Source organism: Canis lupus, chromosome 7 (genome assembly GCF_003254725.2).
Source record: "Canis lupus dingo isolate Sandy chromosome 7, ASM325472v2, whole genome shotgun sequence".
NCBI classification, from domain to species: Eukaryota; Metazoa; Chordata; class Mammalia; order Carnivora; family Canidae; genus Canis; species Canis lupus.
This window is the reverse complement of record NC_064249.1, coordinates 77,889,164-77,915,019: the sequence shown is the minus strand read 5'-3', so window position 1 is coordinate 77,915,019 and position 25,856 is coordinate 77,889,164. Positions and strand designations below refer to the sequence as shown.

General features: G+C 39.7%; 2 protein-coding genes across 16 annotated transcripts in view; one reads left to right on the top strand and one right to left on the bottom strand.

Moving 5' to 3' along the window:
• Window positions 1-3,819: 3,819 nt before the first annotated feature.
• PSMG2 (proteasome assembly chaperone 2) lies at window positions 3,820-23,285 on the bottom strand. 2 transcript variants are annotated; one of them, XM_025429586.3, is made up of 7 exons: window positions 23,116-23,285; window positions 18,684-18,855; window positions 15,023-15,081; window positions 12,144-12,262; window positions 11,063-11,236; window positions 4,982-5,102; window positions 3,820-4,136 (listed from the first exon to the last, which is right to left on the bottom strand). In XM_025429586.3, the coding sequence occupies exons 1-7, from the start codon at window positions 23,170-23,172 to the stop codon at window positions 4,044-4,046; spliced, it is 795 nt and encodes a 264-aa protein (XP_025285371.1). In that variant the 5' UTR covers window positions 23,173-23,285; the 3' UTR covers window positions 3,820-4,043. The 2 variants fall into 2 exon arrangements, with proteins under 2 accessions (XP_025285371.1, XP_025285372.1); XM_025429587.3 differs by lacking the exon at window positions 23,116-23,285 and adding an exon at window positions 22,711-22,984.
• A 289-nt stretch (window positions 23,286-23,574) lies between these two features.
• The window catches only part of LOC112648106 (centrosomal protein of 76 kDa), a 233,806-nt gene continuing 231,524 nt past the window's right edge, over window positions 23,575-25,856 (top strand). For 3 of the 14 annotated variants that reach the window (XM_049111872.1, XM_049111873.1, XM_049111880.1), the window contains exons 1-2: window positions 23,576-23,827; window positions 24,857-25,012. In XM_049111872.1, the coding sequence (XP_048967829.1) occupies window positions 23,765-23,827; window positions 24,857-25,012 (219 nt within the window). In that variant the 5' untranslated portion in view covers window positions 23,576-23,764. Of the gene's footprint in view, window positions 23,828-24,014; window positions 24,346-24,856; window positions 25,013-25,233; window positions 25,267-25,769; window positions 25,788-25,856 lie in introns of those variants that run through there. The other 11 variants (XM_049111875.1, XM_049111876.1, XM_049111877.1 and 8 more) reach the window with 9 other exon arrangements.

Below are 25,856 nucleotides of genomic sequence, written 5' to 3'. Positions count from 1 at the left end.
TACTTTCCTTTTATTCCTAGTTTCTTGAGTGTTTTTATCACGAAAGAATGTTAAATTTTGTCAAGTGCTTTTTCTATATCAATTAAGATGATCATGTGATTTTTGTCCCTTTCGTTAATGTTACATTTATTACTTTTCTTTTTTGGCATTCTTCTTGAATTCCAAGGATATATCTTACTTGTTTATGGTGTATAGTCCTTTGAAAGTGCTATCGGTTTGGCTTACTAGTTTTTTGTTGAAGAGTTTTACATTGACATTCATCAGGGATATTGATCTGCATTTTGTTGTAGCTTTCATTTTGGTATCAGAGTAATGCTGGACTCATAAATGTGTTAGGATGTGTTCCCTCCTCTTCAATTTTTGGGAGGAGTTTTTTTTCTTTTTAAGATTTTATTTATTTGAGGGGGACAGAGGAAGAGAGAGAGAGAGGGAAGAAAGAGACAGAGAGACAGAGATATGAGGAGCAGAGAGAGAGGGAGAGGCAAAGTCTGCACCAGGAGTGGAGCCCAATGCCAGCCTGATCCCATGACCCTGGGATCATAACCTCAGCTAAAATCAAGAATTGGCCATCTAATCAACTGGGCCACCCAGGCTCTCCAATTTTTGGGAAGAGTCTGAGAAGGATTGGTGTTAATTCTTTAAATATTTGGTAAAATACTCCAATGAAGCCATCTGGTCCTGGGCTTTTCTTGGTTGGGAAGTTTTTGACTGAATTGGTAATTGATTATTGATTAGTAATTGATTATTAACCTCCTTACTAGTCACAGGTCTGTTTGGATTTTCTATTGCTTCAGATTGAGTCTTACTAGATTGTATTTCTAGGAATTTATCCTTTTCTTCTAGGTTATCCAATTTGTTGGCATATAATTTTTCCTGTCTCTTAAAATCTATTTTATTTCTGTGCCATCAGTTGTAATTTCTCTTTCATCTCTGATTTTAGTTGAGTCTTCTCTCTCTTTTGTCTAGCTAAAGGCTTTAGGAGTTAGAATGTGGGAGGCACAGTCAGAACATCTGTACCACTCTCTATTGCCATTCTGTTGTTTCTTTTCCTTGTCTCTCTTTTCTTTTTGTTGACTTTGTTTCATTGTTTTTGTGTTGACATGCTTGGATTTTTTCCCTCTCATTTTCTTTTGTGTGTCTTCTATAGGTGTTTCTGTAACAGCACTCCAGTCATCAGTCTTAAGAGTTAACTTGTTTCAAGTTAACATACCCCTCACTTGCTGACTTAAGACACTTGATCTGTAATAGAACTAATTTACTTTCTTTGAGATTTGCAGACCACTGGCCTTGAGGAGTGAAGACCAGAACTTTCCCAGGCCACAGAAGCCAGTAAGTCTGTTTGAAGCCACCTCAGCTTTCCGATTAGCCCACCAAATTTTTTTTTAGCAAAATGTTTTTCTTTCTTTTAGGTTACACAAATGATTTTACTGACCTCCCTTTGGGTAGCTATAGATTTTGTCCATCTTTGCAGAAAGAACAGAGAATTCCTATAAAACACAAAACAAAGAACTGCATCCCCTTGCACAACCACGAGTACTGAAATGTTTGTGGCTGGCATCATCAAGTCTGCATGTAATCAAGAAATGCTGCTGCTGCACTCTCTTTACTCATTAACTACCCAACCCCTTTAAAACTCCAAGGCCAAGCAGAAACCAGAGTTGGCTTTTGGGCAAGAATCAGCCTTCTCCCCAGGTTGCTGGTCTCTTGAATAAAGCTCAAATTCCTTTCCTATCAAACATTGTCTGGAGTGATGATCTTTTAGGCAATTCGCAGCTACACTTGGGTTTAGTAACATTTTCTTTGAGGTTACTACAGGATTTACCTAATACAGCTTATAGTTATAACAATTTATTTTAATGTTGGTAACAACCTAATCTCAATCATATACAAAAACTCTATTTTTTAAAGATTGTATTTGTTTGAGAGAGAGCATGAATGAGGGGAGGAGCAGAGGGGGAAGTAAAAGGAAGGGAAAAAGAATCTCAAGCACACTCTGCACTCAGCACAGAGCCTGCCATGGGCTCCATCACAGGACTGTGAGCCAAAGCCAAGGATTTGGCACTTACCTGACTGAGCAACCCAGGTGCTCCACAAAAACTCTACTCTTTTACATTTCTTCACCTTCTCCCCCACTTTTTGATTCACAAGATATGTCTTTATATATTAATCTATTAACATAGTTTTATAGTAATTTTTAATGCTTTTGTCTCCTAAAATCTATACCAGAACTAAAAGTACTTTACACACCACCATTACAATGATAAAGGACTCTGCATTTGCCTACTTACTTTTACTACAGAGTTTTCTATTTTGTATGCTTTCATGTTGATGTCTAACATCTTCTTTCAACTGGTAGGACTCCCTCTAGCATTTCTTATAGGGCACATCCAGTGGTGATGAACTGCCTCAGCTTTTGTTTATCTGGAAAAGTCGAGCTCTTTTTCATTTGTGAAGAATACTTTTGAAGAATAGTAATCTTGATTGACCAGTTTTTTGTTTCAGCATTTTGAATATAGTATCTCACTCCCTTCTGGGCTCTATGGCTTCTGCTGAGATATCCATTCGTTATCTTGTGGGGGCTCACTTGAATGTGACAAGTTTTTTTTTTTTTTTTTTAAACTATAGTTGTTTGCGGGGCTGTTTGGTTTCATTCTATTTAGAGTCCTTTGAGCTTCTCAAAATTTGGATATCCATTTCCTTCCACCAGATTAGGGAAATTTTCAGTCATTACTTCCTCAAATAAGTTTTGTCTCTTTCTCCTTCCAGGACTCTCATAATGCATATATTGATCCCTTAGGCTTGCTCCGTTTTCCTTCATTATTTTTTTCTTTTTATTCCTCTGACTTAAAAATTTCAATGATCAGAATTGCTGATTTTTTCTTCAGGTTGACCAAATCTGCTCTTGAACCTAATACATTTTTCACAATTCTATCCGGCTTTGTTCTTATAGTTTCTCTTCACTGAAATTGTCTCGTTTTATTCATTCATTCTTGTCCTGATTTCGTTTAGTTGTTGCTCTCTTGTAGATCATTGTGCTTTCTTAAGACAATTTCAATTCTTTGTCATAGTTTTCAATTTCCTTGGTATTGGTTTCTGAAGATTTGATCTTAGCCCAGTGGATTATCTACAGACATTAATTACGATACTCAACACTGGGTGCCTCAGCTGGCTAAGTGGCTGGCTCTTAATTTTGACTCCGGTGACTATCTCAGGGTCCTGGGATCAAGCCCTGCACCGGGCTGTGCTCAGCAGGGAATCTGCTTGAGGATTCTCTTTCCTTCTTCTTCTATATCCTCCCCCAACTAACACTCTCTCTCTCTAAAACAAATAAATAAATCTTTAAATCCTCAACAAGACCTAATGCATCTTAGGTACTGTCGCCTTCTGAAAAAAATTTCAGAACCATTACTGGGATTTCTTTAGAACAGCTACAAGAAATACAGAGAATTAAATATTCTTCTGTTATATTTGGACTTCTGGCTTCCCAAACTGCAGGATAATAAATGGTGTTGTTTTAAAGTTTTTTTTTTTTAATTTTTATTTATTTATGATAGTCACACACACAGAGAGAGAGAGAGAGGCAGAGACATAGGCAGAGGGAGAAGCAGGCTCCATGCACTGGGAGCCCGATGTGGGATTCGATCCCGGGTCTCCAGGATCAGCGCCCTGGGCCAAAGGCAGGCGCGCTAAACAGCTGCGCCACTCAGGGATCCCTGGTGTTGTTTTAAACCACTAAGTTTTTGGTAATTTATTACAGCTGCACAGGAAACTAAAACAGAAATCTGAGTTTAAAAAACAAAAAACAAAACAAAGGACACATTTCAGACAAAATCAGGAAGTATTTTATTGTACAAAATTTACATTTGTTGTATATAGTGAAAAGCATGGCAAAACAACTTTTAATCCATTTTCTGAGATTTTCTGTGAAAAGTAAAGATTTATTTCCTAATACATTCTCAGATAATATAACTTTTGATATAGTTGTTTAACAGTTGTGTTGGTAGTAAGTGTCTTGGGACATAATATATAAAACTGAAAACAGATCAGAAAAGTGCAGGGGGAAGACCACTGCCAAAGAGTAATCTCCACGAACTCGGCATTTTCCACTGCAAGGCAGATGCTGTGGGGTCATCACACTGTAAATGAAGAACAAAATACTTTAATCCTTCAATTTTACCACCAAATCCTCTCTTAACATTTAAGCGGCATAAGACTCTCCCTTCTCTAATTTTTTGTTAGTTTTTGCTCTTTTTGGTTTTGATACTTTTAGCTACTTTTAGCTGAGTTTTACTGTAAGGAAAAACAAAGTAATAAATTTCTATGTCTCTACATTAACTGAAGATAAATTTTCTTAGGTTCCAAATCATAAAGAAATGCCAGAAAGGTCCATCAAGTAAAACCATATTTGAAAGGAATAGGGGTTAAATAATAATAATAATAATAATAATAATAATAATAATAATAATATCAGTGTTGTATGATTTGTATGAATTTGTTCCTAGCAAAAGCATGAATTAAAAAGACAATACCTATCATATCTTTATGGTACTTCTATTATGCCAGAAGCTAACTGATTTCCCTGGGTGTAATACAGAAAAGTATTTTAATTATAATACATATTCAATAGTTATAGTATTACATAAAGAGGTTTTGCTTTCCTTAAGAAAAAAAGTCCCAAATTGCAAAGAAATTTGTTTATTCGTCTAAGAAATGTCTGCTATAATTAATGCAACATGAACAATCAATACAATGAAGTACTTAAGGTTTTCCTTCTGGAAAATCAGCCTTAATGAAACAACTATAGATAACTTGTTGGTTAAATGCCTTTTCTTTTCAAAAATTTAATTAAGCTAAATTTTACATAAACTTCATTTTATATATTAACAAACTTTCACTTATTTGGTCCACTTATATAGAATATAAAATACAAGTGTATACATACATAACCAGAGAAATTAGAGGCTTAAAGTGTAAAACTTACACATGGTTTGATTATCTGAAGCCATTCATTAAGATACTCAACAAGACCTAATGCATCTGGGATATTGTCTCCTTCTGAAACAAATTTCAGCAGAACCACCACTGGGATTTCTTTAGAACAGCTACAACAAATACAGAGAATAATTAAGTATTCTGCTATTGATATAAGATGCTGATTCCATCTGTGTCTGTTTTTATAGCTAAAACAATCTGCCAGGTTTTAGGCAAGGAGAAGATGCCACATAATAACATCACTTATTTAGCCCTCTTTGCCCCAGATATATGCTATTACAGGACTAGAAGCCATGTAATGTTCACTCCGGGCATATACAAGTTTGTGTCTCACACAAGGCTGCATGAAAAACCATCCCCATTGATATATATTTTGATATATTTCCAAATCTGCTGTAGAAGATAGTGATTTTTGGAAGCACTATAGCAAAGAGACTGAAAGGAAATAACATCGTTACTAATAACCGAAAGCAGTGAAGGAAAACTGTGGAACTGAAATAAAAGGAAAAAATTTTACTATTATTTCTTACAGATTCGATCTACTGAGTGACTGATTTATTATGTGCTATAAGCACTATCTACATATTTTATAATTCAATACCTGCAACAATTTTTTTAAATTTTATTTATTCATGAGAGACACACAGAGAGAGGCAGAGACACAGGCAGAGGGAGAAGCAGGCTCCATGCAGGGAGCCCGATGTGGGACTTGATCCTGGGACTCCAGGATCACACCCTGAACTGAAGGTAGACGCTTAACCACTGAGCAACCCAGGCGTCCCAATACCAGCAACAATTCTTGAGGAAGTTAAAATTATCTCTATTTTATCAATGAATCAGTTTGGAATAATGGACAGAATGCCTGGATTCAAATTCTAGCTCTGCCACTTACCAGACATGTTGGGCAAGTTACTTAATCAGAGCTTCAGTGTGTCTCATTTGTAAAAGAGGACACAAGAGAACTTACCTCACAGGTTGCTGTGTACTGTAAAGGAGGCAGTAGAGGCAAAGTGTTTTAAAACAGTGCCCAATGGGCAGCCCGGGTAGCTCAGCGGTTTGGTGCCGCCTTCAGCCCAGGGCGTGATCCTGGGGACCTGGGACCGAGTCCCACATTCGGGCTCCCTGCATGGAACCTGCTTCTCCTTCTGCCTGTGTCTCTGTCTCCCTCTCTCTCTCTCATGAATAAATAAATAAAATCTTTAAAAGCAAACAAACAAACAAAAAAAACAAACAGTGCCCAACATGGTCAATACTACATACATGCTAGCTATTATGACGAAGTAACTGAGGTTTAAAGGATTTGAAATGTAGTTAAAATACTAAAAGTTCTGTATCTATGAAGTGGCAAGGGTGGGACTTGAACCCAGGTCTTTCTGACTCCAAAAGTCTCTTAACTGTAGGCTGTAAATGCCTCAAGCTAGTGATGAGACAGAGATAAATAAATGCAAAAAGCTTCCATTTGTCAACAAAAGCAAAAAAGACTTCTAATGCTCTAAAACCAAGAACTAGGAGAATACTGTAATGCCAAAACTTGAGAGCATGTGACTGACAGAGCTACAGAAATCCAGGTGTGCTGGCTTGCTAAGCCAGGGATTTCAGATGTGGAGACTCTGAGAGGTAGGTTTAGAAGTCTCAGATGTCAGGAGAAACCTACTACAGCACCTCAGTCTCTAAATATCAGAAACTGGTCAGGGTGCCTGGGTGGCTCAGTTGGGGAAGTATCCAACTCTTGATTTCAGTTCAGGTCATGATATCAGGGTTGTGAGATCGAGCTTCACATCCAGCTCCACGCTGAGGGTGGAATCTGCTTGGGATTCTCTCTCCCTCATCTTCTGCTCCTCTCTCACTCTTCCTCCACTTTTTTGCACAACAGGTGTACCCCTGCTTGCACACACCGTGAATGAATGAATGAATGAATGAATGAAATTGGAAGATGTTAATACTAATTACATCATCTCACTATGTAATTCTCAAATATCTTAGGGGCTCTCAAGCTTTGTATGGTAGCACTGTGAGTCATGATGACTCAGAAGATTCTAGTTTCTACACATTCATGTTGTGGTAGCCTTAGAAACATCTCCTGCCTACAGGAGGCTAGCCTCCCTGGCTGTGCCTTCATTTTCAAGTCTCTAGGTTAAAAATTGCAGGGGTATATCTTGAATTTACAGTGCTTCTACTACTAGTTTGTAATATAAAGAGTAGTGTACCAGTTTTAATGCCATTCTCTGGTCCTCTCTGTAAAAACGGAAAGTGGAAAATGGCTAATTTTATTACCTTCTGTGACATTCAAATCTAGCACATGAGATACATCCATTATTAAATTATAAATGTACTTCTATTCCAATTAAGTATAAAGAATTTCAGGTCAGCCATACCACTGCCACTACCTATTAATATTATCTTTTCTAAGTATATGTATCAGAATATATATTTGTTCTCATAATGCGAAGGCAAAATATATATAACAAAAAAATATGTAAGTGTGGCTCAGAATTCAAAGACTCAGGAAGACCCTCTAGGGCTCTTCCTTCTCTAGTTCTCTGCTGTGTTCATTCCTGGTGTCCTAGCATTCTCCAGTGATGCTGTCTGTCTTCTCAACTCAGCAAGACCACTCTGCTCAGGTTCCCTCCCCTCCCTGTGTTGTAGTCAACAAAGTATCTGCAGACAGAATGCTGGGGCAACTGTAGGACCTATGTGCCTTCTCTTAGGCATCACAACTGTGCGCTCTTGGCAATCTAATGTCTGAAAAAGTTGTTTCATTCATTTTGTCCAATTTCTAGTTGCTGATGGCAAGATGGCAAGTCTGCCATCCTTACTCTAACAAAATCCAAGCAAAAGCAAGAGACTGATTTGTAAAGAACTAAGAAGTCAGTATGAAGGAGCAGAGCTGTGAGGATACAGAGAGTAGTAAATCACTTGTGCAGAAGGGAGAAGTAAGTGAGGACACAAGGAGTGCTGTTATGAGGTGACTCTTGGAAACTGGGTTGGTTTTTGCAAGGTAGACAAGAGAAGAAAAGGACATGGAACAAGGGAAGGAAGAATGAGACAGTTTTTAGGAAACTGTGACTGCCAGTAGTTTAGCTGGAGTCCAAGGCATCAAGGAATGAGCCAGGCAAGGAAATCCTGCTGAGCCTTGTAAGGCACATTAAGAGTATGAACCAGATTCTGCACACAGCAAGTGAAAGTGCTGATGGACTTTACTCAGGGGATGCTGTGATTGGTTTTGAATTTTAATTCTAGCAACACTCAAGACAGAGCAGAGAGAGAATGGAGGTGGTAGAGGAGTCAATCAAAAGCTCTTAAGGGCAGCTGTTAAAACCTGTGCATGCCCCTCCATTGAAGCCTTAAACCCCAATGCGACCATATGTGGGGATAGAATCTGTGCAGGTAATTAAGATTAAACCATGTCATAAAGCAGAGGCCCTAATCTGACAGGACTGGGGCCTTGTAAGGAGAGAAGAAAACACAGGTCTCTCTGTCATGTGAGGATATGGCCAGAAGCTAGCCATCTGCAAGCCAGGAAAAGGTCTCACCAGAAACCAACCATGTTGCTCCCTGATCTCAGATTTCTAGCCTCCAGAACTGTGAGCAAATACATGGCTGCTGCTGAAGCCACCTGATGACGGTATTTCATTATGGTGGTCCAGGCTACAAATGACATGGCCTGAATGAAGCAAGAGGAGGACTGAAGGCTGGTAGTATGCAGGGCAGGGGTGGGCAGAGTGTGATGGGGCAGCTGGGGGCTTCCAGGCGGTGGTAAAAGAATAACTGAAGTGATGTTTTATATTACAAGGAATAAGCTAGCCTCTAGGAAAAGCAGCAAAAACACGAATAGGTGACAAACTAGAAAAAAAAAAAAGGAAAGAAATGACAATTTTAATAGGAATAGCGTAGGTTTCAGGGAAAAAGAGAAGGCTGGTATGGTACACAAGTCTGGCCAGAGACAGACAAAACAAAGTGTACTGGAAAAACAAGGTGAAATGCCTGTATGCTTTCTACTAAAGAAGTCTTAAATACTTTGGAAAGGAGCAGGGGCAAAAATAATTACAAATAAGGAACATGATCCAACTACATACTGTCTATAAGAGACTTGCTTTGAATATAAGGACACACACAGTTTGAAAGTGAGAATATGGAAAAAGATATTCCATATAAATACTAACCAAGGGAGCAAGGTGGCTAATACAAATATTGGAGAAAATAGACTTCAAGTCAAATACTGTTATAAAAGACTAAGAAAGCTACTATATATCGATAAAAGGGCCACTTCATCAAGAAGATGCAACTAATAAAAAGACGTATTCACAAGATAAGAGCCCCAAAATATATGAAGCAAACACTGACAGAATTGAAGGGAGAACTAGACACAGTGTTATAATAATAGCTGGAGACTTCAATAGCCTGCATTCAAATAACTGATGGAATAAACAGATTGAGAAAAATAAAAAAAATAGAAGACTTACACAACCTTCTACACCAGTTAGACCTAACAGATATATACAGAACACTCCACTCAACAAAAGCAGAATACATATTTTTCTCAAGTGCACAGGGAACATTCTCGAGGACAGACCTTTGGTAGGGTACCAAAGAAGCCCTGATAAATGAAAAAGGTTAAAATCATACAAAGTGTCTTTTTCAATCACAAAAGAATGATACTAGAAATCAACAATGGAAGGAAAACTGGAAAATTCACAAAAATGTGGAAATTAACACAATTTCAGACAACTAATGGGTCAAAGAAGATAATCACAAGGGAAATCAGAAAATATTAGGGGTGAATAAAAATGAAAATACAACATGCTAAACTTAAGACATGTAGCTAAAGCAGTGTAAGAGGGAAAGTCACAGCTGCAAATGCATATTTTAAAACAGAAGAAATTTTACAGATTAATAACCTAAGTTTACATCTTAGGAACTACAAAATAAAGACAAACTAAATCTGGAGTTAGTAGAAAACAGGAAATAATGAAGATTAAAGGTGAGATAAATCAAACAGAAGAGAAAAACAATAGAGAAAAATCAATAAAACTAAAAGTTGGTTATTTGAAAAGATCAACAAAATTGACTAAGAATAAAAAAAGACTTGGGATGCCTGGGTGGCTCAGCGGTTGAGCGTCTGCCTTTGGCTCAGGGCGTGATCCCAGGTCTGAGGATCGAGTCCCACATTGGGCTCCCTGTGGGGAGCCTGCTTCTCTCTCTGCCTATGTCTCTGCCTCTCTATTTCATGAATAAATATATAAATCTTAAAAAAAAAGACTCAAATTACTAAAATAAGAAATGAGGGTTAGGACATTAGTATGCATTTTGCAGAAATAAATAGGAGTTATTTAATAAGTACAGACTGTTTAGAACAATAACAAAGTTATGAAAATAGTTGGTGATGGATAGACAACACCATGAATTCATTAATGCCACATAACTGTACACTTAAAAATGGGTACATTAATGTTTTGCATATTTTACCACAATTTAAAAAAAATAAGATTGATTGTAGAGGTTGCATAGAGGAAGTATTAGGATCCTTAACATGCCACATGTTACAAAGCATTAAATGTTTTCTTAGGAATGAATTTTCCTAAAAATAAATTTCAGTTTTTCCCCTGAATACAGGACGTATTTTATAAATATATTCTCAAAGTTGTAATATGAATCTAACACTCTCCTACTTACCTTTTTTTTTTTTTTTTTTTTTTAAAATTAAAGTAGGCTCCATGCCCAACATGGTGCTTGAACTCATAACCCTGAGATCAAGAATTTCATACTTTTCTGACTGAGCCAGCCAGGTACACCTCTTAACCTCTATTTTTAATTTTTTAAAAATATTTTTATTTATTAGAGAGAGAGAATGAGAGGTAGGTAGGGGCAGAGGGGGAGAGAGAGAGAGAAAAAAAAGTAGACTTCCTGTTGAGAAGCCCAATATGGGGCTCAATCCCAGAACTCAGAGATCATGACTCCAGCCAAATGCAGATGCTTAACCTACTGAGCCACCTAGGTGCCCCTTACTTTTATTTTTTTTACTTTTATTTTTATATAAGGAACAAATGAACAAATAGATGAACAAACTCACCCTTCATCATAGAGTGTTTTTGTGATACCTCCTCCAGGAATACGAATACAAAACTCAGAATCATCTATTTCAGGAATGCATGGGCTTTTTTCCATTTCTTCCCAATTAAGGCTCTGTATTCTATTTTGAACACTTTTTTGCACAATGGGTGTAAGTAGGTATCTGAAGGGAGTGCTAGAAACAATCATATAGTTAATTTTCTAAAAACCCATAATAAATGTGAACATTAAGGCAAGTATCAGTTTTTTTTTTTTTTTTTAAGCAAATGTTTGTTCTTTCTGTATTCTGTTACTAAAACAAAGCACAAGATTCAGCAGCCTATGGAAGAATAACGTAAAAATATTGCTCTGGTTTGCTATTTACATACTTAGGAGAGAGTATAGAGACACAGGCCGACTTAAACTAAGGCAAGGTTACGAAGATAACCTATTTCCCACAGCCATGTGCCCTTCTGGCCCTGAGGCCTTTTGTGAGATTGCTAGACATGTTATACCTACTGTGAGATTACTAAGAATTATCTCCAATTTTGAAAGGTTAGTCTTGGCTAAATGTTTTTTTCATCAGGATTTTTTATAGGTGCACAAATGATGATGAAAATAGTTTCTATTTTTAATTCTTGGATGCCTTGCCTTCTGTTTAGGAATTCAGTCTGACATGCCTGGGAGTTATACTTAAAGGCAATTGGACTTCTGCGATGGCTAAATAAATAGAAATGTGAATTCAGTCTTCCAAAAAATTATCATCCAGTGAATCTTAGGTATCCTCTCTCTCTTCATCAGCTGAGCTCTGTGATGTTGCTATACACAATATCAAAGAATCAAAGCACAGTTCCAGAATCATCACTATCTTTACACCAAAGACTTCCTTGTGCCCCAAACATAGGACTACCTAACCACACTCTCTCCAATCTCTTGACTTTCTTTTATTTCTTTCTAAATTCCAGAAAGGGTAGGTAAAGATATACATGGCTTTTAAAACTTATTTTAGCTTTTTAAATAGAGATAATACCATAATACCGTGTAAATCATAACATGATTTACCGTGTAAATCATAACATTTTTTAAAGGTAAAAAACACATACCTGCGAAGTTGTAGATCATTACGGTGATATGAATGGCTGCTTGAAAGAACAATAACTTTGGCACAGTTACTACTTTTCACCCAGGAAAGCAGTTTCTCACAGAATGGCTTTGATTTATACTTTGTATATCAATGAAAGAATAAAAAGAAAGTCTAAAAGTTAGATCTTAGCATATAATAAGAGTATTCTATAAAATACTTTATTGACCTTTTGTGATGATAAAAAATCCATATATATAAAATTCTAATTACTTTTAGATCCACTTCCTATCCTTAAAATGAAGCTAAGGGATGAAGAGCAATGAGTTTTTTATTGTATCTTTACAATTCAGAAATAAATAATGAGAAATCAGATTTCAAAAAAATTTCTATTTTGACTGACAAAATTTCCCAGTTCTCTACTTAAAGTAATCTACCATTACTTAAAAACTATCAAATGGACATCTATGAGATGTTCTTGCTAGAAATTTCTGACCTGAAAGATGACCGGGAAATAATTAGGTGAACCTAGGATGCCAAACATCTGACTTTCATTCTCAAAGGAGTCAATATTGAGCAGAACAGAAAGAGGAGTCCACTTCTATCTCAACAGTTATCAACTAAAAAGATATTACAGCCAAATGTAACGCGTGAAACTTGACTGGATCCAGAACTGAGGACTATTTTAGGGAAAACTGGGGAAATTTGAATGTCATGACACTACTGAATAATTCATTAAATGCTGATTTGCTTAATGTGGCGGTCGTGAAGGAGAATGCCCTTATTCTTGAAAGATGCATGCTGAAGTATTTACGGGTAAAATATCATTACATCAGTAGACTGCTTTTGGGTTGTCTGGCAGAAGGAAATTGTGTGTAAACAAATGCAAATAGAGCAGATCAAGCAGGAACGGCAAGATGTTAACAGCTGGTTAATCTGAGAAGTGGGTTATGAAATTTGGGGAAGAAAAACTCTCTTTATGGAAACTCTTCACAGACTGTTAAAACAAGGAAGGTGGTATAGTATGACTAAGAGAGGCAGGCTCTAAACCAAGCTGCCTGGTCTGGAATGCTAGCTCTACCTCCCACAGACCATATGTCTCAAGAAATTGTTTAACCTCTCTGTTTCAGTTTTCCTCATTTGTAAAATGAGGATAATATCAGTACCTACTTCATCAGATTGTTGACAACGTAGAGTACTTTATATACATATACTTATACATATATAAAAGTACTGGTGCAAAGAATCCATGTTCAATAAATGTTTGCTATTTTGAAATCACTATTTCTACCTTACCAAAAATTTCATTGAGACATGTTTATCTTAATTCGTTTTTTTTTTTTTTTTGTCTATCTTAATTCTTGAACTCACTCACCCTGGTATTAAGAGAACAGAAAAAGCCACATGCATGGCATAATGTAAAAATATTAGCAATTCTCCTGCAAAATTTTGGGTATTTGTTCCCTTAATAGTACAATGGATAAATTCCCTTAATAGTACAATGGATAAATTATGGTTTCCCTTAATAGTACAATGGATAAATTATGGTTTATTTATACAAGAGAATCCCACAGAGGTGAGAATGAACGAACTACCTCTCCTTGGAACAACATGGACGGACCTCACAAATAGATGCTGAGAAAAGGAAGCTAGACATAAGTATATATCATAAGATTCCATTACATAATATAATAACTAGGATGGGGCATGAGGGAGAGCCTATGGAATGTCGACATATTTCTGACCTCCTGAACAGATGGTACTGAATCCACTTTACCAATATTTACCAAATGCTTCTCTACATGCTAGGCACTCTTCTAGAAGTTGGGGATATAAGAATGAATGACACATTGTTACTTCTCTCAGAAAACTTACTTTATATTAGAGGTAGATGATAAACACATATATGATATGCCAAGTAGTGATGAGTTGCGTAGAAAGCCACCCCAGGATAATACAATAGAAAGAGTGGCCAAGAAGGCCTTTCTTCAAGTAACATTTAAGCAAGGACTGAGGGAAGCAAGCCATTTAGGTATCTAGGGGAAAAGTATTCCAGGCAAAAACAATAATGTAAAGACTCTGAGACAGGAATGAGCTTAATCTGTTGGAACAACACAGGGAGGCCAGTGTGGCTGAAGCAGGCAAGTGAAAGAGCAAAACACAGAGCACACAGGAATGGCTCTAAGTTAGATTAGGTGTAGAGCAGCTGCCCAAGAGAGCGCTCTGTGATGACGAAGTGCCTTGATGGCAGCTGTCTGCCACTACGGAGAACTTCAAATGTGGCTAGTACAAAGGAGGAAGTGGATTTTTAATTTTATTTACTTTTAGTTTATGAATCAAACTTAAGGAGTGTCATGTGGCTAGTGGATACCATACCAGGACAGAGGAAGAACCAGGATAAGCCAAGGTAAGGGCTGTGAGTTCACTGGGAATAAAACAGGAAGCCACCAGAGGGTTTGATTTAGGTTTAAAGGATCACTGGTAGTGTTATTTGCAAAGAGACTATTAAATGTTTGTAGGAGTGGGTGGAACCACAGCAGAATCAGGAGCATTGAGAGAAGGCAGGGGTTTGAAAAAGCAAGGTAGCAGCAGAAGAGGAAAGAAGATATTTTCAGAATTTATTCTGACAAATACATGGTTTAAATGTACATGCCACTGGTTGAAATGTAATACAAATGTAACAAAAACAGAAAATATTCCTATGATAAAATGTTTTCACCAATGCTACCTGATGGGAATATATAATACCCAAGCTATAATATAATCATATTAATCAATTAATCATATAATATAATCATATAATCCCAATTCCTTTCAATATAATCATGAAATAACAGTAACAGCTCTGAATTTTATAAGATTTTTTTGATCAACTTAAAAAGACAAATATAATACACTAACCTTAATAAAAATGGACCTTAACTGAAGAGCCACGAGCTTCTTTGAAGGCAATGAATATACTACAAAGACAAAATAATAATAATAATAAAATAGTTAAAATGATGGTTATACAAGTGAAATTACTAATATAAAAACTTAAACTGAATTGTAAAAACTTTTATACCTAATATTTTCAATAATTAAATATAGAACATATGAACTATATCATTCAGTTTATTTAAATGTTTTATTTAAACATTTTAGAAGTACCTTAAAATGCACCTGTGGGCTTTATTCTATGGAACAGATTCATTTCTGATAAGTTAACAGTTTATTTTCTTTCTTTTTTTTTTAATTTTTATTTTTATTTATTTATGATAGAGAGAGAGAGGCAGAGACACAGGCAGAGGGAGAAGCAGGCTCCATGCACCGGGAGCCCGACATGGGATTCGATCCCGGGTCTCCAGGATCGTGCCCTGGGCCAAAGGCAGGCGCCAAACCGCTGCGCCACCCAGGGATCCCTATTTTATTTCTTTTTAGAGGTGGAGGGCAGAGGGAGAGAGAATCTTAAGTAGGCTCCATGCCCAGTGAGGAGCCCAATGCAGGGTTCGACCTCACAACCTGAGATCATGACCTGAGCTGAAATCAAGAGCTGGACATTTAACAGATTGAACCACACAAGCGCCCCTGACAAGTTAACTGTTAAGAAAATACCAAAAATTATTTTTCTTCTTATAGGTCTTGTTAATTTATATATTTTAGAGATTTTATTTATTCATAAGAGACAGAGAGAGAGAGACAGAGAGACAGAGAGAGAAGCAGGCTCCATGCAGGGAGCCCAATGTGAGACTCGATCCTGGGACTCCAGGATCATGCCCTGGGCCAAAAGCAGGTGCTCAACCACTGAGCAACCCTGGTGTCCCCAAGTTACAAGTCTTCTGGTAAGTGTCTTGTTGGACCTTGTTGGACCTGTGTGTGGTGTGATTGGGGGTATCCAGCATCAAGTCTAGTGACTACCAGGTATGTTCAGAACAAAGGCAAGAGCAGAATGTTTAGGAATTAGGGAAAAGAGCACAAATTTAGGGGGAAGGGACTAAGATGTGGGCCACTCAGGCCTGTAATCTATTTCTGACAAATATACCCAATGCAATTGTATAGTCCTAGTAGGAAGAGGATGTATCCATATGGAGTGAGCAAAATATAAGATACACCGCCTCCTATAATGGCAACACTCATGTTCTCCACAGTGTATCATGCAAATCTTTTTTTGTTATTAAGATCCTGCTTCCCATTGCTTTTCTGGTATGATACAATATGAAAGCAACATCCTCTTTCACATATTCTGGTGGAAAATATTTAGCTTTCATCTAATCAAGCCTTTAGATCTAAGTACTATTACAGAAAATACAGAGACTAGAAGACGAAGCCAGCTGACACTGCAAATTATCAGACAAATGCAGCAGGTGAGATGTTCTATAGGACAATGGGTTCAGTTTTTTCCTCAATAAACAAGTTTCACGAAAAAGAGGGCAGAAAAAGAGACTGTTCTAGAGTTAAAGAAATTTCAGAGGCACAATAATCAGATGGATTACTGTGGGTCTTGGTTTAGACTAACTTTAAAGAACATTTTGGGGAAACTCTAACAATTTGATTATGATACGGTAGAGTAAAAGACATTAAGAAATTGATAATTTTGTTAAATGTGATGGTATTTAGCTATTTAAGAAAATGTTTCTAAAAGATGCATACGTGGGGGCACCTGGGTGGCTCAGTCGGTTAGGCATCTGCCTTTGGCTCAGATTATGATCTCGGGATCCTGGGACTGGGCCCCATATCGGGCTCCCTGCTCAGCAGGACCCTCCTTCTCCCTCTGCTACTACCCCTGCTTGTGTGCTCTCTCTCTCTCTCTCTCTCTGTCTCTGTAAAATAAATAAATAAAAAATCTTAAAAAAAAAAGATGCATACTTGAAGGTAGAAAGTCACAATGTCTACAATTTATTTTTTTGTTTTTTTAAAATTTTATTTATTTTTTGAGAGAGAGTACAGAGAGACACATGAGTGGTGAGGAGGGGCAAAGGGAGAAGGAGAAGCAGGCTCCCCACTAAGCAGAGAGCCTGATACAGGGTGCAATCCCAGGACCCTGAGATCACGACCTGAGCCAAAGACAGATGCTTAATTAACTAAGCCACCCAGGCACCCCTACAATTTATTTTAAAATACCTCATTTTAAAAATAAAGTGGATTAAAGGACTATACCCAACTGACTTGCTGCAAGTTTGTGTCAAAGAAAAATGTAGTAGTCTTCTACTAGAGTGAAAGTGCAGTAGCAGGGCGGTGTGGTACTTAAGAGGCAGATCACAGGGGTCAGAGCCTTGATCAGAAACTTAGTTACACCAATTATTAACTTCTCTCTGCAATGGTTTCCTCATCAATAAAACTACCCATTGAATAGTTACAAAGATTAAATGAATACATTTAAATGCACAGTGTTCAGCTCATAGGAAATAATAAATGATAGTTGTTATCATTAGTGGAAAGTATATAAATTCTAGTTCTATCATTTACAGTCCTTTATCCTTTAATGCAATAACTGAAATTCAGTCTTGTGTTAACAAAGCCATCTTTCCTGCAGGAATTTTAATATTAAGGCTATTTTTTAAAAGTTTATTTCATTATTACAAGCTAGTGGTGCCATTAATAAGATGAACAACAACAAAAAAAGCTTCTTCATTTGTCTTTTAGCCCCATCAATGGTCTTCCATGCTACTCCTTAAAGGTGGCTTCCACCTTAAAATGTAAACAGAAAATTGGGAATCCCTGGGTGGCTCAGCAGTTTAGCACTTGCCTTCAGCGCGGGGCATGATCCTGGAGTCCTGGGATCAAGTCCCATATCAGGCTCCCTGCATGGAGCTTGCTTCTCCCTCTGCCTGTGTCTCTGCCTCTCTCTCTCTCTCTCTCTCTCTCTCTCTCTGTGTCTCTCATGAATAAATAAAATCTTAAAAAAAAAAAAAAGTAAACAGAAAATTGAACAATCAACGGAGCAGCTTGCCATCAAACAAAGCAAGTGGATACTCCTATGCTTCATGATCAATAGCTTTCCCTTATTAGCTTGGAGTAGTACCAAATTATAAACACAGTGATCAGTGCAATGTCAATTATGTTTCCCAATTAATCAAGCTTGATAGTCCAATGAGGAATTATATGGAGATTTATGATATGGGAAAAGCCTACACCTACTAACAGTATTAGGGAACTCAATCTCTCTGGGCCTTATTGATATTATATTATCATAGATTCTACAGTATGAGACGATGACTATGAGGCTTAGGTAAGGACATGTTAAACCTAAAGGGCTGAACCCAGTAGAACTCTTTACTCCTTTCCCTTATATTAGTGATGCTTATACTTGCCAGAAATTAAAACTGAGGATTAAAAAAGAACCCTTATTAAAAAAAAAAAAAAAGGAAACCTCAAATTCTAGTTAAAGAAGTACAGTCATCATAGGAGTTGCCATTTAGAAAAGGCTAAGAACTAAAATCAGGATGTAGGAGACTCGGACAACATGATTCTGCACAAAGCTGGCACTAAGTATGTGTCTGCTATAAAATAGTATCTGTAGAATCTATTTCTAATTTAAAATTCTTCCTTATAACAAAATAAAACAGACTTAAGTCTTAATTACCTTCAGCGTTTATACAGAGTTCTGTTGAATTTTCTTCTGCAGTTGCATATGGATTGTTTCCAACCATTGGCACAAGACAATCGGTATAGAAGTAACCAATCTTACGCATATTTAGTGTAGAAATAATCAAATCTATTGCAAGCTGGCCAACATTTCCAACAGATACTGCAGGCTGAAATAATAAAAAAAAATATGCTCATTAAGTCATCAAAATTAGCAGCACTTTTAAAAGTTTAGACAGAAGACAATAATCATAGGACTACTTTTAATGGTTATACTCAGGTACGTCCTAGCTGGATAGAAACTCTTTCCTTCGTTGCAACAGAGGTCTCCGCAGGGGCTTCTTCTACTTTTGAGACTACTGATTCAACACTTATTGAACACCTACTACATGTCAATCATTGCTCTAGACACTAGGAATGCAGTAAGAAAAACTGACAAAAGGTCCTCCCTTGTGGAGCTTCCATTCTGGTGAGGGAGTAGTTTAATATAATAAAATACAGGCATGCCTCACTTTATTGCACTTCACAGATAATTTTTTGTTTATTTGTTTTACAAATTGAAGGTTTGTGGCAACCCTGCCTCAAGGAAGTCTATAAGCACCATTTTTCTTTCTTTTTTTTTTTTTTTTTTAAATTTTTTATTTATTTATGATAGTCACAGAGAGAGAGAGAGAGAGAGAGGCAGAGACACAGGCAGAGGGAGAAGCAGGCTCCATGCACCGGGAGCCTGATGTGGGATTCGATCCCGGGTCTCCAGGATCGCGCCCTGGGCCAAAGGCAGGCGCCAAACCGCTGCGCCACCCAGGGATCCCTAAGCACCATTTTTCTAATAGCATTTGCTCACTTTGTGTCTGTTACATTTTGGTAAATCTCTCAGTATTTCCAACTTTTTCATAAATATTATATTTGTTATCATTTGACCTGCAATCAGTGATTAGGACTCACTGAAAGCTCAGATGATGGCCAGTATTGTTTATCAATAAAGTATCTTGGGGCAGCCTGGGTGGCTCAGAGGTTTAGCGCTGCCTTCAGCCCAGGGCGTGATCCTGGAGACCCAGGATCGAGTCCCACATCAGGCTCCCTGCATGGAGCCTGCTTCTCCCTCTGCCTGTGTCTCTGCCTCTGTCTCTCTCTGTGTCTCTCATGAATAAATAAGTAAAATATTAAAAAAAAATAAAGTATCTTAAAATTAAGGTACGTACACTGTCTTTTTAGACATAATGCTATAGCAAACTTAATAGATTACAGTATAAACATAACTTTCACATACACTGGGAAACCAAAAAATCCATCTGACTTGCTTTATTGTGATATTCACTTTATTGCTGTGGTTTGGAACCAAACCCTCAAAATCTTCGAGGTATGCCTGCATATAGTGCTAAGCGCTATGGAGAAAAATTAAGAGTGTGTATATGGATGTGGCTGGTTGCAATTTTAAAGAGGGTGATCAAGGGATCCCTGGGTGGCTCAGTGGTTTAGTGCCTGCCTTCGGCCCAAGGCGTGATCCTGGAGTCCCAGGGTCGGGTCCCACATGGGTCTCCCTGCATGGAGCCTGCTTCTCCCTCTGCCTGTGTCTCTGCCTCTCTCTCTCTCTGTCTCTCATGAATAAATTAAAAAAAAATTTTTTTTTAATAAAAATAAAATAAAAAGGGTGATCAAGAAAAGAATTACTTTGTGTGGCGGTCTTCCTTATGTCTTTCAGGTCTGTAATTAACTGGTCACCCAAAGACATACAAAGAAAAGAACACTGCAAGCACTGGAAAACAAGTATAAAGGCCTCTTGGGTCATCTTTCCACTTGCTTTGTTAGTGCCTAAAGGTTAGAGTCTGCTTCTTTTCACATTAAACACACACACACATATTTATCCCCATGACTTCAAAGAGTCCAACTGCTAAATCTCTACCTATACCTCAAAACATTTATCTGAACTTCAGATCCTAATGGATATCTCCATATGGTCATATCACAGGCAATGCATATTCAACATGTACAAAACTAAACTTCTGCCTAAACTTGTCCTGTTTTGTATTTTAGAAAAGAGCAACAATTATTCATCTAATACTTAACCCTAGAAACTTCTTCCTTTCCTCTTAACAACTGTATCTCATATATGTCCAATTTTCATTGATTCTATTTCCATAGTATCTCTTTAATGTAGCTCTTCCTTTGCATTCTTCTAGCAATTGCTTTTTTTCTCCCCTTCACCTTATTTTTCTGGATCCTTCAGGGTGGTCCACTTCTCCTTGATCTCATCTACTAATCTCGTGCTTATCTCCTGTAATTCTCTCTCCCCTTCTCAAGGATTTTGCTACTTTATTTGGACCCTCACCTCCCTACATCATCCACCTTTTCCTCACTACTGGATTCTTCCCATCAGCATATACACATGCTCTAACCTTCCCTTCTAAAATACCCTTAAAATACCCTTCCTTTTTTTAGCTCCTTCACTCTGCTGTACTCTCCCTTGATCCCACATACTCCCCTAGCTACCACCTCCTTCTTGTTTCTCCGTAGCCAAAATTCCCCAGTTGTCCACTAAAATATAAGAACTTTATCTCTGAATTGATGAACAAATATATACACATACATGTCTCTATCTCTTCTTCCATTTACTCAAACCACACCAATATGGCTTCCCTCCCTTCACCCCTAACTATTGGTAACTGTCAAGGTTACCACCAATGATCTTTTGGACATTACTTTTCCCTACGGATCTTTTTCTGCTTTTTCTTCTGCCAGTTATCTCCTATAAGGATATCTTTCCATCTTATTAGAAAATATTAATAAATATTTTTCAGGGAGATACTTTGAAATTATATAAAATGTCCTCCTTCAGTATATTAACACAGACTAATTTTAGCAACTCGTTGATATTTCTTGCATGCATCATTAAGGTAAGAATTGCCCAAAAGTGTTACCATCATTTAAAAATTTGAGATATGGGATGCCTGGGTGGCTCAGTGGTTTAGCGCCTGCCTTTGGCCCAGGGCGTGAGCCTGGAGTCCCGGGATCGAGTCCCACATTGGGCTCCCTGCATGGAGCCTGCTTCTCCCTCTGCCTGTGTCTCAGCCTCTCTCTCTCTCTGTCTCTCATGAATAAATAAATAAAATCTTTAAAAAAAATTGAGATATAAGGGACATATGATATTGTATCAGTCTTAGCTATATAATTTGATACATATGTATCTATGTATATACTGTGAAATGATTACCACAATAAGCTTACTTTAATATCAATCAACCACATAGTCATAAATAACTCTCATAATGAGAACTTTTAAGATTTCTTCTCTTAGGGTGCCTGGGTGGCTCAGTTAGTGAAGCCTCTGCCTTAGGCTCAGGTCATTATCCAAGAGTCCTGGGATGGAGGCAGCCTACAGCTCCCTGCTCAGCGGGGAGTCTGCGTCACCCTCTCTCTCTCCCCACCCTCCTCCTGCTTGTGCTCTCTAGCTCTCTCATAAATGAATGAAATCTTCAAAAAATCTACTCTCTCAGCATGTTTCAAATATACTATGCAATACTTTGTATTATAGTCACTGCACCGTACAAGACATCCTTAGGACCTCTTTATAACTGGAGGTTTGTACCTTTTGACTGCCTTCATCTATCTCACTCAAGCAACTCTCATCCTCACCTGCCTCTGGCTACCGCCAACCCCTTCTCTGTGTCTTTATCTGAGGATTTTTTTCACCCCAGGCCCCGAGATTCCACATTTAAAGCTTTAACAGGTCTTTGCGTCCTTCCCCTCCCAGTAAGTCCTAGGATTCTTCTGTGTCCTTTCCAAAGTGCTGTCCTAGGGCAGCCCAGGTGGCCCAGCGGTTTAGCGCCACCTTCAGCCCAGGGCGTGATCCTGGAGACCCGGGATCGAGTCCGGCGTCGGGCTCCCTGCATGGAGCCTGCTTCTCCCTCTGCCTGTGTGTGTGTCTCATGAATCAACAGGTGAAGTCTTAAAAAAAAAAAAAAAAAAACAACAAAAAACCCAAAACCAAGCAGGAGTTAGTGACTGGCCAACATTGCTTTTATTACCTTATGCGTAGGTTTTTGGTTAACGACCAAATAACGAATGACTTAAAGTCTCGCCAGCTTAAGAATGGCTCTGATTTTAGCTAAAAAAAGATTTTCGAGGATACAATGAAAAGAAAATGGCCCGCACGACCTGCGTCGCACGTTACCCGAAACCAGCAAACACGCTCCGTGTGACAGCGAAGACCAGAGTCCAGTCTCGGAGACGCCCGGGGACGGCGGCCGCCGAGTAACCAGAGCGCCGCCCCCGGCGACCACCCTCCTCCGCGCGGGCCGCAAACCCGAAACCCGCAGGTGCCGGCTGCGTCCCGCGTCCCGGGACCGGAGAACTAGCCCCACCCACGGCGCCGGCGGCCCCCAGGCGCCCCCCACGGCCGGCGCCCCGGAGCTCGCGGAACGGGGACTCACCATGAGAAGGGTGTGGCCCGCGAGGTCGGGGACCGAGTCTCCGCAGGGGACAAACATGGTGGCACAGAGGGCGGGAGGACGGGCAAGGCCGAGCGCGGGCCCAGGAGGCCGGGGGCGGGGGCGGACCCGCGAGCGCCGCGCCAGGTCTGGCAGCGCGGTCCCCAGCGCGGGGGGCGGGGCCACGGGGCGGGGGGCGGGGCCACGGGGCGGGGGCGGGGCCCGGGCCGCCGCTCGGCGTGGGGTCCTGCGGGGCCAGTCCAGCTCCGCGCCGGTCCGCGGTGCGCGAAGGGCCGGGCGCCGGGGGAGATGGGGGCGGGCAGTGCGGGCGGAGACCCCCGCGGGGCAGGGCGGCGGGGAGCGTGGGCTGGCGCGGTGGGCGTCCCCAGGCCGGGAGCGGAGGCGGACGTGGTCAGGCACGGACGGGGGCAGCCCGCGCCCCGGCAGTCCGCGCCGTTTGAAAGCCACGGTTGAGCGCCGCCGCCGCCGCCGCCGCCTCGGCTCCCGCCCAGCCGCGGCCCTGACGCGGCGCCGCGCCCCCCGGGAGCTGCGCGAGCCGAGCGGTCGCCGGCTCCGCCCCGCGGCTACTGGCACCCCGCGGCCGGCCGGGCGCGCCCGAGGCGGGGGAAGCGCGGCGAGCGGCGGCCGCAGCATGTCGCTGCCTCCGGAGAAGGCCTCCGAGCTGAAGCAGCTCATCCACCAGCAGCTGAGCAAGGTGAGGGTCCGGCCCTGGCGCCGCCCGCCTGGCGTCCCGGGCGAGGCCGACGGCGGCGCGGGCGGGGGGCTCCGAGTGTGCAGCCCGGGCCGCCTCCAGCCTCGGCGAAGGGCAGCCTCAGCCGCGCTGAGGAGGAGGCGCTCACCCCGCGGCTTCGGGGTGCCAGGCCGAATACCAGCTGGGCTGCAGCAGATGTATGTTCGGAGGGTAGGAATGAGAGTTACTTTAAGGGTGAAACTCGTGTCTTGAAGTTGAGCCAGGGGGACGTTCCTGAAGGTCTGCACGGAGAGTGCTTGCGGCCCTTCGGAGCCCAGCGAGAGCCCCGAACGCAGGGAGCTGAAGCCCTGAAAGCTGCCGTTTGCTGTGCACCTGTATGCCAGGTCCCGTGCTCAGTGTAAAGCATCTTTGACCTGAGCCTGCAGTAATCTTTTCCAGACTCATGCAGGGTAAACGGATCAACTCAGGGTCACGTCTAATAAGCTCAACGTTGAAATTCATACTCTGATCTCCTAGTCCAGGTCTGTGTTCTCTTGCGTATACTACACTCCCAATAGGCCTGTTTTCGTTGAATGTTATTTGTGGGGAAATGGTAACAAAGGTAGTAGATAGCCAGTAGAGATTATTTCTAGAATTTGTGTTAAGAGAAATTTAGGATGAAATAAAAGTCTTAGCTTTATTCTCATTGAATTCTAGCGATAATTTTACACTTACTATTAGCTTGAAAAGCCGTCTTGAATTTTGTCCACTCTCCCATTATTGTTTTTTAGATATTTATTGATTCCTGAGACACACAGAGGGAGAAGCAGGTCCGCTGCAGGGAGCCCGATGTGGCACTCGATCCCGATCCCGGGACCCTGGGGTCACGCCCTGAGCGGAAGGGAGACAGACGCTCAACCGCTGAGCCCCCCGGGTGCCCCTAGTACTCTCCCATTATTTTTTTTTTCTTTGGGTGCTTTAGAAAGAAATTAGCTAATTGGCAATGTTTGTCAGCTTTATAAACGTGAGTTATAATGCAAGTTTTCTACATAGATGGATGTCCATGGCAGAATAAGAGAAATCCTTGCAGAGACAATACGGGAAGAATTGGCACCTGATCAACAACAGTTATCAACGGAAGATTTGATCAAAGCCCTTAGACGTCGGGGAATCATTGATGATGTGATGAAAGAACTTAATTTTGTTACTGTGAGTAGTTTGGTGGGGAAGAATTTTGAGAATATGTTCCTGGGCATAATGCTGCTTATTGGGTCCATATTTGGGGCCTGTTTTTAGTAAAATCACTTTAAAAGGCCATTTTTGTCTGGTAATATCCTTACTATAAGTTCACTCTACCCTTGAATGTAGCAAGTGGGATTATGTATCAATGAGATTGGAGTTACATACCATATTTCTCTTTACAGTGACAGAATTTTCTGTTGTTATTCCCTAGGTCTGTATCTGTAAGTATACATATTTTAGTGAAATTAGTTCACCATAACCTAGTTCTTTTTCGCAAGTAGTGTTTTATAATTTTTTTTAGATTAGGCATATTTTTTAAATACATTGTTTTAGAACTTCATTCTCTGTGATTAACAGATTATCAAATTTTTAAAGAAAATAATTGTGTAAGAACCTTCAAATCTCTTTATACAAATAGGTCGGTAGTGAGATGATAAGCCTCCGTGCACAAAATAGTAAGTGGGCCTTCTTTTGAAAATGAGGCAATAATGAGAAACTGTGACCTAATAATACATGAGTAGTATAATGTAAAAATTGGATGGAGTGCATAATACATCAGGGAATAAGTATTTTAATACAGCCTCCTTTTTTGGTTTTTGAGGTTTATAAACCCATTTGTTTGAAAATTGACCCAGTAACAGCTTCTGCTGTGTGGATGTCATTTCCTTATTAAAATCAGTTCATGGTAGAATCATAAGCCAAATGTCATATTAGGTTTAGAAAAAGTTTAACCTTGTTTAAGGTATTAAGGATTTGTTAATAGCATTCTGTGGACACTGAAGACAGTTTATTTCCTTATTAAAGTTTAGGA